The 15,050-nt window shown below is 40.0% G+C and overlaps 1 protein-coding gene across 2 annotated transcripts in view; it reads right to left on the bottom strand.

The window, feature by feature from the left end:
• Nucleotides 1-2,930: 2,930 nt before the first annotated feature.
• The window catches only part of RIC3 (RIC3 acetylcholine receptor chaperone), a 55,389-nt gene continuing 43,269 nt past the window's right edge, over nucleotides 2,931-15,050 (bottom strand). Inside the window, exon 6 of one of the 2 annotated variants that reach the window (XM_052652535.1) lies at nucleotides 2,931-5,339. In XM_052652535.1, the coding sequence (XP_052508495.1) occupies nucleotides 4,903-5,339 (437 nt within the window). In that variant the 3' untranslated portion in view covers nucleotides 2,931-4,902. The remainder of the gene's footprint in view (nucleotides 5,340-15,050) is intronic. The other variant, XM_052652536.1, reaches the window with a different exon arrangement.

Below are 15,050 nucleotides of genomic sequence, written 5' to 3'. Positions count from 1 at the left end.
ATGACAAAGTTGGTATTTTCCCATGTTCACATTATTATGTATGTTGTAGAACTTTAATGTTTGTCTAAGTACAGACCATATATCAACAAATTAAACTTGAACTGTTTCAACACTGCTGTGCACTTTTTTCCCCCTATCAAAGAAAAACCATGTTTCTTACCTAGAAGTTTTTTTCTACATCATTCATTCCTTCTGCCTTAAGAGCCTCAGGGGAGGGCAGGAGGGTGGTGGTAACAAGGAGATCATAGCTGGTTTGGAAACAGTCACCTGTGGGAGGAAACTGTCTTCCCTCTGGCTGTGCTCCTCAAGTTTAAAGATGGTCAGAACCCCACATGCAGAGGGCTAGGAAGGGTAAGGACAGGAGGTACTAAGCGCGTCCTTTGCAGGCTCAGCTGTGCCAGCCGGAAGAGTGGGCTGCTGCTTCCTAGTAAACACTGTGGGCCTGGCCCAGAGGAACACACACAGGGCTGTGGAGCTGAAAAAAGGCGGGGAAGGCCAAAGTGGTAGAAATAACATGAAGACCCAGCCACTGGGTTCCTCTAGCCATATTCAGAGCAGCCCAACCTGTTTAAACAAAACCTGGACATGCTACACACTTGGGAATTTTCTTTTCAGCCTGTGGCAGATGTGAAGTCAAGAGCAAGGGAGGCTGCAGTTATGCCTGAGAGCTACAGGTCTGGTCCTAGGTGGGGAGGTCAAAACTGAAGTCACCCCGTGACTGCAGGACCTGGGCTCTGGGCCATTCCTGGCAGTCAGGCTAGCCTTGGAGCATCAAGTCCAGCAGCCCGGCAGCACAGGAACTTGGTGAGTGCGACGCTGTTGATGGCACTGGCCTCAGCACCCAACACAGGCTACCCTGGACAGATCCTATACATAGCCTCTCACTTCATCCCAACAGCTCTGCAAGGGGCAAGTGAAAATAAAGTCGCCCAGTCGTGTCTGACTCTTTGCGACCCCATGACTGTAGCCTATCAATCAGGCTCCTCCGTCCATGGGATTTTCCAGGCAAGAGTGCTGGAGCGGATTGCCATTTCCTTCTCCAGGGGATCTTCCCGACCCAGGAATCGAACCTGGGTCTCCCACACTGCAGGCAAACACTTGACCGTCTGAGCCACCAGGGGAGAGCTTCCCAATTCAAAACTGAGGACACTGGTTCTTAGAGAAGTTAAGGAATAATCTAAGGAAAAGAAATCTGGCCTATTTAATGTGTATAAGAAAATGGGAAAGGAAAAACCTAACATTAGGTACATTTTAGAAAGAGCTGCATGAAAATCATCAAGGCAAAGTCGGTGATACTTTGTTTTTCTGCTTTCTGGGTAGCTGAAGCGTTCAGTTTTCCTCTGGAATATAGTCTGGGTTGAGGGAATTTAATGTGGTCATGAGTAGTGTTGGTTTATTACCCAGATCAAGAACCTACCTGGACTGTGGCCTCTCCCCATGGCTTTGCCTCTGGGAAATAGCATATGCAGGACACTACTATGAAGAAAGGAAGGGGACTTTGTGGTTCAGTGGTCAGGTTAAAGATGACCTCTTCCAGCAGCTCTGGACAGGGCCCATGGAGAGTCCTGGTTGACAGCTATTATCCTGGTGTAATTATTATTTAAGCTCTGTTTTCCTAAAATGTCCCAGTTTGGACTGTAAGTCGCTGGATGACCCAGGCCATGGAAGGTGCGTGGGGTGCTCACAGGCATCTCTTCCAGAGGCCACACGGCCTCCACTCCTCACTGCAGCTCTCTGTCCCTGGCTCCCGAGCTCCCACAGCAGTAGTCCTGGAGCTCAGGAAGTGCTCTCCTTGTGTGCCTGGTCTGACCAGGAAGGGGCATCTCCAGGCCAGATCACCCACCTGAGTTACTAAGCACGGCCCCACATGATGCAGTTATTTCCTAGGCCAACTATCTGACCCCAGAGGTGTGACTCTGTGCTCTGCCGTGGTGCCCAAGAGTCACTGCAGACCTAGTCCCAGGGGACTGATCAGATTCTCAGCCCAGATCAGTTCTGGAGAAATGAAGACCAGGAGAAAAGAGATGACAAATACCAGGCCCAGGACTTTGGTCATCCTGGACTGTACATATACATATAATCTCATCCCTGAAGAATCCAAAAAGGACTGCCTAATCTGAAATGACTGAAAAGTAAATTTTTAAAAATATAAATACATAAGTGGTTTCCTGTAAGCCCACCAAGAATCAGGGCAGCAAAAATCATCATGAAGTCTCAGTACTTGGGGCAGAACTGTTTCTACAAGCCAATTTCCCCCAGAGATGAACATTCCAAATGAAGAGTTGGTTATGTGACACCTTACATACCAGCCTCAAATATTAAAATACCTGAACATCCATTTACTTTCACACCCACTGCTCTGTCACCACTTTCTGCCAACTGTATCCTTTCTCTTTGCACATCTGGAGAAGTTCGTAGCATCCCTCAAGATCCACCTCCTCTGTGGAGTTTCTTGGAAGTACTTTGGGAAAAGTGACCTTTTCTTCCTTTGTGCTCATATGGATTTGGGTCTGTATCTCAATTATAGCATAAAATCTTGCACAATAAAGTAGCTACCGCTTGCTGAGTGGTTATCCTATATGAGATAGGACCAATGTTGTTTTATAGGCACTGATGATTTCACTTAATCTCCGTAACTGTGATTTAATCCTCACACCCTGTAAGACCTGGACTCTGGCTCCCCAGCTTTAGTGATGAGAAAGCCAAAGTTCTCAGGGTTAAGGAGCTGGCCAGATTCTACTTGGGACTGTGACCAATATTTCTCTGCCTGCAGAACTCACCATCTTGAGCCCTTTTATAGTTCACAGTTTATTTTAAAAAATAGACTGGATAAGGCTCTCATATTCATTTTTCTTTCAAAGGCAGGAATTGAGCAGTGGTCTGCAAGATGAATAAATGAGAGAATAAGCAGAAGGAAACAAATATCCCCCTCTAATAAGGGAATCATATCCTAAGGAAAAAAGAAACTCGAACCAGAGTCCCAGAACTTTCCTCATAAATCAGCCCCCCACTGTGAATGGAGAGAAAGAACACAGCAAATAATTTATCGAAACAGAAAACAGCACCTACATTATTTTTTACCTTCAGCATTATATTACATCTAGATTGTTCTCAGTACATTTTAAACTCCTTTCTCTACAAGTGAATCTAACGTTCCAGAGACAGACACAATATGCTTCCTATGGACTCAGTCTTCACTGACTTTTGTCTGAAGTCATTAACAAACACTGCACAGCTCCAGCTGACGTATCATCTGAATCTGGTCCTGAGCCTGTGACGGCCGTGTGCGTGCTTAAATGTGCTTTAACAGTTATTAAATCATTTTCTCGGCCTCTGGCTCATTCCAGGCATAGTGGAACTCTAAAAGCCAGTCCACTTTTACATGATTTCTCAGTTTTCAAGTCTTCCACATTTTGTGGTCCTCAGGAATATGTCCTCTTGAAACTCTCAGGTCTTACCTGTAAACTGAATTCACTCATCCTTACTATACAGAATACATCTTACCTCAAGGAGACACATGACAGATGGCAGCTCAGAAATTACGCTTTGGGTCTGGTCACAGTCCTCCCTGTCCTAATACCTCCCACTTTGCCCAACTTTCTCAATAGACTCAGATATCCAAATAGGGAACACATGGTCTGTTCCCAGGCACTGCTATATTGGGTCCCTACAATACAGGGACCCAACAGTGTGGGTCGAAGGTCCTTAGACCAAGGACAGCACGTGGTCTGCAAGTTCAATCCTCCTCGTTTCTGTTTTAATTTGCTGTAAGAACAAATTTCCCAGAGGGCACAACATTCAGAAACAGCATCTAAGCAAGGACTGCCTGTCAGTGCGTGGGTTTACTCTCTGTCAGACGCTCCTTGGCCCTGTGAGCATCTCATGGCAAGACTTCCACCCTTTAGCAGCCTTTCCTGAAGCTTCAAACCTTGGCTCCACAGGGTAAGGACTAAAGTCTCTATCTCAAGCTTCCTCTTTCCACGGAAGATGAGAGGTATGAAGGTGCTTCTACTTTTGGCAGTTCTGTTAAGCAGAACAAGGACAAAGGAAGCTAGAGATCCAGGCATTATTAGAGAAAAACCATTTCCCGGCAAGCCTGACCCTAGAGGAAGAAATGGCCACCCACTCCAGTATTCCTGCCTGGAGAATGCTATGGACAGAGGAGCCTGGCGGGCTATAGTCCATGGGGTCACAGAGGGTCGGACACAACTGAGTGACTAACACTACTACTACTATTACTAGCAAGCCTCTAGGCTCATTCTCAGGCCAGTGAGAATCTTCTATGCCAGAGAAAGGTGGAGGTTTGAGGCAGCCTCAGGGCTCTGCAAAAGCCCTCGCTGTAACGAGTTCCTCAAGAGGCCCTCGCTCTAAGGGGCTTCAGCTCAGGCAAGAGTTCCCGCTCTGGCCCCACCATCCCCACAAACAAAATATTCTCCTCCTTGAACCCAGCAAACCACTAACCTGCACAAGGCCCACAGAATAAGGCATCTTAAGACTCTGACATCTTCACTCCTGCAACCTTAAGTCCTCATCATGTGTAATCTGATGTTCGTCACAGGTAAACCATGTTACTTCTAACATGGAGAGTCAGACCTCTGCCCTGAGTGGTCCCATCTGTAGTTATGATAGATCAAAAATTACTCAGTGGATCGAATCTCTGATGGAGCAAAGAAGGAAGAGAAAGAGGGAGGCTGTCTTGTGTTCATACTAATTTCTATGATGTTTTATAAGGTGACAGGTGTGCAAGCACCAGGAAGGATACATGATATCCATGGTAGTGGCCTGATTGGCTGTGATACTTAAACACGGAGAATGAAGTACGGGGCACAGGGCCAAGGATGAAATCAGAGAGGAGAGAAAGGTCACCTTGGGACTCCAGTAATGGTCCTAGACTGACTGTTCTCACTCTAAACCCTGGGGATGCCGCTTCCTCAGCATGCCACCTGGATCTGCTCTATCTGCACTGGTGCCTGACCCTTCATCTCTCAAGTCATAGGGCCACACTTCGTTAGTGGTTTCTTCCTGCTCACTGTAACTGTTTGCACCAAATCCAGCATTCTCTGCCAAGACGGCGGGATCCTCTTCTTCAGGAGACCAGCAGGAACATGGTTCTGGCTCTGGGTCACATGAGGTAACAGAATTATCTTCCTGAGCTCTGGGCTCAGTAGGCATTGCCCAACCCACACGGTCTGATTCTTCCTCTTCCAGCACTCCCATTCTTTCAGCTATTTCTTCAGCAGAGGGCTCTTTTGAGTCAGGGTAATCCACCAGGATTGTTTCTTGCCTATGCTTGATGCAATCTGAAAGGTCATAAATTGGGTAAGTCTCTTCGGGATAACCTAGAAAAAAAAGTAGCACAAAGTCTTACAAAGAATGTCTCTTCCAAATAAACAGTGTCAGGCTCAAAGAGGCTTCTCAGGGCAGCAGCCATCCTATCCCAACAAATCCATTCGAGAAATCTCTAAGATAACGAACAGTTCTCAAGTTTCACTTCGGCTGACTGTCCACCAGGCTCTGAGCAATACAAACCAATTCAGCTGAAAATCCCTTCTCAAGTGCAGGGTGCTTGGGGCAGAGTGTAAGTCTCACACCTCAAGCTTCTGCAGTAGTGATGAAGATTAAACAAACAACATGAGCCTCAGTTAAAAAAAAAAAAAAAAGTGCCAAACACCAGATGGAGAGAGCATAGCTCAAGGCTAATGTTTATAATTTCTATTTGGAACCATTTCCAAAGCTTCCCAGGGGCGGGGTGGGAGGGGGGGAGGAGGAAAGGAATGTTGAGCTCTTTGAAAAATACACCAGAAAGTCTTCTACTAATCAAAACAATTGAAATGGCTTGCAAGTGTCAGAAATAGAGAGCACTTTAGCAAGACATGGCCAAGATCCCCAAGGACAAGGACTGCATTTTGAGAAGACAGGATTCCCATTGTTGGCTTCTTCGTCTTCACGACAGGGAACAAAAGAAAACAGCAAACTGGTAAACAAAACGAATCCCAGCAATGATAATGAGAAAAGAGAAAATGATGCCAAATTAAAGAATGAAATGAAATAAATCTGTGTCAGCCAAGCCGAGCCTAAGCAGCAGATGGGCAGTGCTGGAGCTCATATGCCGGTGCTGGCACCAGCAGCCGTGCTCGGCCAGAGAATTCAAAACCCATTTGCACATTATGATAATTGGCAAATTGAACCCTAACAGAAACCTTTTTTTTTTTTTGCCTACAAATTCTGAAAAGTAGGGGTCTTTTTTGGTGCCATGCAGAGTGTGGAGACACATTTTTACATCATTTATGATCAGGGGGCGGGGGGGGGGGGGGGGCGGGGAACAGTCAAAATCACACAGGCTTATTGTAGAAAACTGGAAAAACCCAGACAAGTTTTAAAAAAGAAAACAAGTCACCTAGAATCCCATCACTGATAACAATGTGTTGTACTACCTCTGGCCTTTATATCACTGCAAGTGATAACATATATTTTTCTCTTTTTTAACAAAGAGGGATCATACCGTACATAAAATATTGTACCCAGATTCTTTTCCTTCAACATTATATCATGAGTACTTCTTCATATTATTAGGCATTTAAAAGTTGGCTACAAAATATCCCATCATACAGCTACATAACTGACACGATTTACCATGCCCCTCTGTAAGACATTCAGATTCTTTCCAATTTTCCATTATAAGTTTCATATTAGTTAAGATCTCTGAATATAAATCCATGTCCATTTCCCTGTTTTTTTAAGATAGAATTTTAGAAATATGAAAACTAGACCAAACAGGATGGACATTTTAAAAGCCTTTTTTATACTCTGCCAAATTACTTTCCAGAAGAATGGTATAAATTTTTAGTCCTACCAGTGATATAAAAAAACTCCATCTTCTCACATCCTCACATGCACTATAGTAGTGTGTCAAGAATCTCACCAATGCAGTCTTATAGTTCCCAGGTTTAACTATGCTGGGTGAATTGGACCTTAGCTAACCAAGGTCCTCACAGTCTCTTTGGTCAAAGGCAGAGGCTGGGGAAGTCCACTTCTAGTTAGCTCCTAGCTACTGAATGCTTAAGAATGAAGTCTGTTTTCTGGCATGTTTCTGCCTTCTCCCTAAACCAAGAACAAAGCTTAATGTTGGAATTTCATAACTATCTGCCTTGGTTTATTATGGGGAAGCCTGCTGAAGAAAATTAAACAGTGACTCACATTTTAACTACTTGAGTAGCCCATATCCACCAACGTACTGATTACGCAGGAACTTAAAACATAAGCAAGAAACAAACACTCACTGGTCCTACGAGGAAGTCAGCCGATCAAAACTGGAACCAAACTATGCAAACTATGTAAAGAGCCCCTTAAAAAAGTCAATGCAGGAAACAGAAGTTAAGGTCAATCAGCTTTTAACTGACATTTCCAGTAATACTCAACTGGTTATTGTATGTATAAAACCAGTCAGGCTTCAATATAAAAAAAGGAGCAAACAGAATATAAGAAAGAGCTGTCAGAAACTGAAAATCCTAATAGCAAAAAAAATTTAACCTGAATAAGGAAGAAAAGAGTAGGTTGAAATAGACATGACTGAGAACCAAATTAATATATTATTAGAAGTTCAAGGTGAAGAATTCTCCTTGAGAATTCTTCAAACAATTCAAAGATAAATATGACAAAGAAATGGAAATTATGAGAAAAAAGATAAGCTGCACAGACCTATCCAAGATCCAATCTTAGAATTACTACAGTTCTACAGTGAGAGGGCAGAGTAGATTAAATGGGAGCAATAATCAAAGAAATTATAAGAAAATATTCTTGAGTTGAAAAAAAGTCCCAAGTCTTCAGATGGATAAATGCTAGGTAAAAATACTTTGAAAAATCCATACATTAACACATAGTCAGATATATGCTGATGAACTTTTACAAATTCAAACTTTTAAGTATAAAAAGAATACAAATTTCCAGACAGAAAACAGAAACTAGCTAACCAAAAACAGACTGCCCACTGAGAAAAAGAATAAGACTGGGATAAGAGTTATCATTTTCAACATCAAATGAAAGTAGAGAATGAAGCAATGTTTTCAGACTTATAAGGGAAAACTTACAAGGAAAAAAAATGATCATATAATTTTATATCCATCCAAAAAATTATTTGTGTCAAGGTGAAAAATGGTTAAGTCCAATACTTAGAAAGCACACCCTGCTATTTTGGGGGAGCTGGGGGAGGACCTTAAGGAAGTATTCTGACAGATACAAAAATTAATCAAAAGTTTAAATTAAAGAAAGAAGATAGTATATACAAGAAAGTGGTAAAAAAAATGAAATCTGTAAGAATTATCAATGTAAAATAAATAATTATTGACAGTGTGGTCAGAAATTTAATGACATTGTTAAATACTTAGAAAAGGGTAATATCTTTAAAAGCTACATAAATCATTTGGAGCTAAAACTCCACATAATTTCAACAAAACCTAAGTAGTAGGTAAAAAATAAATAAGAATAATTTTACATTATTTGTGAGCAGGTTATATAAAGAAGATGTGCAGTTCGGAAGGAAAGAAGTCATTCCATTTTCCATTTCATTGATTCTTACTGAGAATGAAATAATTTTTCTTCTGTTTTTTAGCCAGCTGAACTTTTTCCTTTTGTGCACTGCATAGCTAGGTGGAGATCAGTGTTTCCTAAACTATTTGTAGAACTTTTTATATATTAAAGATACCATCTTCTTTGCTGATTACCAGTCATAATTGTTACAGATATTTTTCCAATTTAGTGTTCGTTCTGAAAACTTCTCGACCTTATCTGATCTACAGAAAGTAAAAATTTTATATACACCATGTAAGTTTAATGTTATGGTATCCTCTCCCTTATAATTTCTTGCATTGTTTTTTTAGTTTTTTTTATTTTGTGTTAATTGTAGATTCATGTGTAGTTATAAGAAATACAGAAATCCTATGTACTCTTTATCTAGTTTTTTCTAATGATAACACCTTACAAAACTATACACTATAATGTCACAACCAGGATGTTAATACTGATATAGTCAGTATACAGGAACATTTCTATCACCACAAGGATCCCTTATATTGCCCTTTAATGGCTACACCTACTCCCTCCTGCCCCTAATTCCCTCCTTAACCTCTGGCAACTACTAGTCTGTTCTCCATTTCTATAATTTTGCCATTTCAAGACTTATATAAATAGAATCACATTACATAATAACCTTCTACAATTAGTTTTTTTAATTCAACATATCTAGAAGTTTATCCAAACTGCTGCATTTATGAGTAGTCCCTTCCTTTTTATTGCTACAATCTTTCCCAGCCATCAGAGTCTTTCCAGTGAGTTGGCTCTTCGCATCACGTGGCCAAAGTATCAGAGCTTCAGCTTTAGCATCAGTCCTTCCAAGGAATATTCAGGATTGATTTCCTTTAGGATTGACTGATTTGATCTCCTTGCAGTCCAAAGTAAAAGTGAAATTGCTAAGTCGTGTCCAACTCTGCGACCCCATGGACTGTAGCCTACCAGCTCCTCTGTCCATGGGATTCTCCAGGCAGGAATACTGGAATGGGTTGCCATTTCCTTCTCCAGGGGATCTTCCCAGCCCAGGGATCAAACCCAGGTCTCCTGCATTGCAGGCAGATCTTTACCATCTGAGCCACCAGGGAAGCCCTGCAGTCCAAAGGGACTCACAAAAATCTTCTCCCAACACCACAGATAAAGGCATCAATTCTTCGGCACTCAGCCGTCTTTATGGTCCAACTTTCACATCTGTATGTGACTACTGCAAAAGCCGTCGCTTTGACTACACAGACTTGTCAGCAAGAAATAATATGCTGTCTAGGTTTGTCACAGCTTCTCCTCCAAGAAGCAAGCATCTTTTAATTTCATGTCTGCAGTCACCATCCACAGAGATTCTAGAGCCCAAGAAGATAAAGTCTGTCACTGTTTCCACTGTTTTCCCTTCTATTTGCCATAAAGTGATGGGATAGGATGCCATGATCTTAGTTTTTTGAGTGTTGAGTTTTAAGTCAGCTTTTTCACTCTCCTCTTTCACCTTCATCAAGAGGCTCTTTAGTTTCTCTTCACTTTCTGCCATAAAGGTGGTGTTACCTGCATATCTGAGGTTATTGATGTTTCTCCTGGCAATCTTGATTCCAGCTGGTGTTTCATCCAGCATGTCATTTTTTCATGATGTACTCTGCATATAAGTTAAATAAGCAGGATGACAATATATAGCCTCGACATAGTCTCTTCCCAATTCTGAACCAATCCATTGTTCCATGTCCAGTTCTAACTGTTGCTTCTTGACCTGCATACAGGTTTCTCAAGAGCCACAGGTAAGATGGTCTGGTATTCCTATCTCTTTAAGAATTTTCCACAGTTTTTTGTGATCCATACAGTCAAAGGCTTTAGTGTGGTCAATGAAGCAGAAGTAGGTGTTTTTCTGGAATTCTCTTGCTTTTTCTATGATCCAGCGGATGTCGGCAATTTGACCTCTGGTTCGTCTCCCTTTTCTAAATCCAGTTTGTACTTCTGGAAGTTCTTTGTTCACATACTGCTGAAGCTTAACTTGAAGGAATTTGAGCATCACGTTGCTAGCATGTGAAATGAATGCAAGTGAGAAAAACACAGTCTGTCTCCCCATTTATTTATTAATAGATATTTCATTTTTTCATTAGTGTTGTATGGTTTTTCAGCATGCAAATCCTGTAATCCTGTACATGTTCTGTGAAATTTACACCTAAGTCATTCATTTTTTTGAATGATTACAAAGTTTTCATTTTGACGCCAGCACGTTCATGCTAGTGTACAGAAATACAATTGATTTCTGTATGTTTATCTACCTTGCTGAACTCATTCATTAGTTTTAGCTTTCAAAATAGATTCCTCAGGGTTTTCTATCAGACCATCATGTCACCTGCAAGCAGGCCTTTTATTTCCTTTTCTTTTCTTCCTGTACTACCTAGAACTTTCAGCACCATGCTGAATAAAAGTAGTCATCCCTGCCTGTTCCCAATCTTAGGGAGAAAGCACTCATTGTTCACCATTAAATATAACATTAACTGTAGGTTTCATAGATTCTCTTTATCAAGCTGAAGAAATTCCCCTCTAGTCCTAATTTCTGTTTTTATGATGAACAGATCTTGCACTGCTTTTATGCTCAAGAAATTTTTTCCCACCAAGAGCGAATACCTATTCACAACTATTTCTTTTCTAGTTTTTAAGGTTTCTCCCCTCCATCCTTAACTATTTAATATACCTAGGGTTATTCTGATGTTAATATGTACACTCTTACTTCTGCTCTGGCAATAATGAAGGCATGAGGATTCCCCCGTTAAACAGCTAGAAAATCAAATGAAACCTATGAAGAGCCAATTTTCAAACATTACGTAACAAAAGTAGTCATGGATCCTGAGAAAAGGGAAGCAGGGCCCAGTGGTCTCACTGAGCTTGGAACACAAAGTTCAGGGAGACTGGAGCAGTGAGAATATATAGGGAAAAATACTGGAAGGAAAGGAGCTTCGCAAAGAGAGCTCCAGAGATCTATAGAGGGAACTCCTAATGTTTGTAACTGTGTTAGGATCTGTGCATATATGGGATAAAACTAACCAGGGCCAGGAAAGAAATGCTAAAAGCATTAGGCCTATAAATTCCTGGAGCTCACACATAGCTGGGAACAGTTCGTGTCCTTACCAGCCAAAGTGGAAAGACCTTGTGGAGCATCAGGCAGAGTCCAGAGAAAGATACTGCTTTACTAACAGGGCTAAATTAGTCACAGAATAAAGGTTGCTTTGGACCCACTCTAACAAACCTTAAAAACGAGCACTGAAGGATCCATCTGATCTCTGGTAACTTAACTGTGTATTAGAAAGAAGTCCAACACTAAAGTACTAAGACAAAGTCTAGCCTTCCACCATGTAAAACTCACAATACCCCATCACCCAATCAAAATTTGCCAGGCAAGCATGAAGGGCAGGGAATGAGGACCCATAACAAGGAGAAAATATCAATACCCAGAAAGAGATCTAGAGATGACACAGAAAATAAGACCAGCAGTCAGGTCTGTTAAGAAAGCTGTTATAATTATGTCTCATATGTTCAAGAAGGTAGAAGAAAATACATGAGAGAGATGAAAGACATAAGAAAACCCACACAGAACTTCTAGAGATGAAAATACAATATCTGAGATTAAAAACACACTGAATGAGACTAAGAGCAGATTATATACTGCTCTTATATATCATATAGAAGAGTATATAATCTCTTCCAGATTATATACTGGCAAAAAAGATTAATAAAGCTGAAAACATAGGAAAACGATCCAAAATCAAGCATGGTGGAAACAAAAGACTGAAGGGAAAAAAAAGAGGCCACATGTGAGCTGTGGAACAATATCAAAAAATCTAACAAACATGCAACTGGAGAATCAAGAGAGCACAGAAGCTCAAGAGAGCTATCTCATTAATGAAACAATGGCCAAAAATAGATCAAGGATCTAAGCTTCCACCTTGAGAAACTAGAAAAAGAATGTCAAACCCTAAGTAAGCCATGGAAATCAATGAAATAGGAAATAAGAAAAAACCCAAACCACAGTATAGCTCTTGAAAAGATCAACAGTGTTGATAAACCTCTGATCAGTCTAATCAGGAAAAAAAAAATTACAAAAAGGCCCAATTACCTATATCTGGAGAAGAATAGGACACATCCTTATAAACCTTACACATGTTAAATAAATAAGGGAATATTATAAATAATTTTATACTAATAAATTTGATAATAAGAATAAAATATGTAAACTCACTGAAAGATACAATCTATGAAAGTTCACTCAAGAAGAAATAAACTGATACAGTGCAATTCATGTTAAGAAATTAAATTCACAGTCATATAAGTCTTGCCACAAAGAAAACTTCAGGCCCAGATGGTATTACTGGAGTAATCTGCCAGACATTTAAGGAATAAGTAAGTAATCCTACACAAACTCTTCTTTACAAAAAAAAATCAGTATAATTCACTAACTTAAGTCATCAAAACAGAAAAATAATATGATCAGTTCATGTGATTAACAAAAAGCATTCATAAAATCTCAGTACACATATATGAAAAACTCTCAGCAAAGTAAAACCAGAAGGAAGCTTCCTCAACTGAAAAAGAACATCCATGATAAACCAAGAGCTCACATCATATTAATGGAGAATGTGTGAGCACTTTCTACCTAATATCAGGAAAGCAAGGATATTTGTTTTCCACTTCTATTCAATATGGTGCAAGGAGGTTCTAGCCAGTGCAGTAAGCCAAGAAAAGAAAAGACCTATATATTGAAAAGAAGTAAAACTGTCTTATATAAATAATTTGAGACTATCTACATAGCAAGTTTAAAGAAATTTAATCTTAAAAAATCTGAAGAAAAAAAAAGGAAGCTACTAGAAGTGTGTTTAAGAAAGTCACAGGATACAAGATCAGAAAACAAAAATAAATTGTGTTTCTACACAGATAGCAATAAGCAATTTAAAAAATTTAAAATATCACTTATTATATCAAAAATATGAACTTTAAGGATAAATTTACAAACATGTACAAGACCTAAATACTGAAAACTATAAAACATTGCTGAGAAAATAAAGATCTAAATAAATGGAAAGATAAAAATGTTAATGGATTAGAAGATTCAATATTGTTATGATGTCAATTTTTCCAAACTGATCTAAAGAATCAATACAATGCCAATCAAAATCCCATCAGGCTTTTTTTTTTTTGTAGAAAGTAACATAGAGGCCCTTGATGAAAGTGAAAGAAGAGAGTGAAAACGTTGGCTTCAAGCTCAACATTCAGAAAACAAAGATCATGGCATCTGGTCTCATCACTTCATGGCAAATACATGGAGAAACAGTGGAAACAATGGCAGACTTTATTTTTTTGGGCTCCAAAATCACTGCAGATGGTGACTGCAGCCATGAAGTTAAAAGATGCTTACTCCTTGGAAGAAAAGTTATGACCAACCTAGACAGCACATTAAAAAGCAGAGACATTACTTTGTCAACAAAGGTCCGTCTAGTCAAGGCTATGGCTCTTCCAGTAGTCATGTATGGATGTAAGAGTAGGACTATAAAGAAAGCTGAGTGCAGAAGAACTGATGCTTTGGAAGTGTGGTGTTGGACAAGACTCTTGAGAGTCCCTTGGACTGCAAGGAGATCCAACCAGACAATCTTAAAGGAAATCAGTTCTGAATATTCATTGGAAGGACTGTTGTTGAAGCTGAAACTCCAATACTTTGGCCACCTCATGTGAAGAGTTGACTCGTTGGAAAAGACTCTGATGCTGGGAGGGATTGGGGGCAGGAGGAGAAGGGGACAACAGAGGATGAGATGGCTGGATGGCATCATGGACTCGATGGACGTGAGTCTGAGTGAACTCCAGGAGTTGGTGATGGACAGGGAGGCCTGGCATGCTGCAGTCCATGGGGTCGCAAAGAATCAGACACGGCTAAGTGAGTGAACTGAACATACTGATTTTAAATTTATATGAAAATGTGAAGGGCCCAGAATTACAAAAATAATTTTGGAAAAAAACAGTTGAAGAACTTGCCTTACCAGATTTCAAGTCAATATAAAGATACTGTGATATTAGTATAAGTATACACACAAAGATCAATGAAACAGAACAGAAAATCCAGAATACACCCACCTATACGTGGTTAATTGATTTTTCCATTTTCCAAAAGGGAAGGGTTGGTTGATTTCTAACCAACACACCAAGATAATTAAATCTAACAAAATTTTGTTTGTAACAAAATAAATAACAATAGAATATCAATATGGAAAAATATTAACCTCATCCTGATACTGCACACTGTATATAAAAAGTAAAAAATAGATCACAGGCCTAAATGTAAGAGCTAAAACCACACAATTCTAGAAGGCAGAAGACTTAGGTAACTTTGAGTAAGGCAAAGATTTCTTAAAAGCTCACAAAGAAAGTGAATCATAAAAGAGAAAATAATAAACAGGACTTCATCAAAATGAAAAAAAAAAAAATTCTGGTCTTTGAAAGATGCCACTAAGGAA

Source organism: Budorcas taxicolor, chromosome 15 (assembly GCF_023091745.1).
Source record: "Budorcas taxicolor isolate Tak-1 chromosome 15, Takin1.1, whole genome shotgun sequence".
NCBI classification, from domain to species: Eukaryota; Metazoa; Chordata; class Mammalia; order Artiodactyla; family Bovidae; genus Budorcas; species Budorcas taxicolor.
The sequence above is the reverse complement of the archived record's forward strand: the minus strand, read 5'-3'. Positions and strand labels throughout refer to the sequence as shown.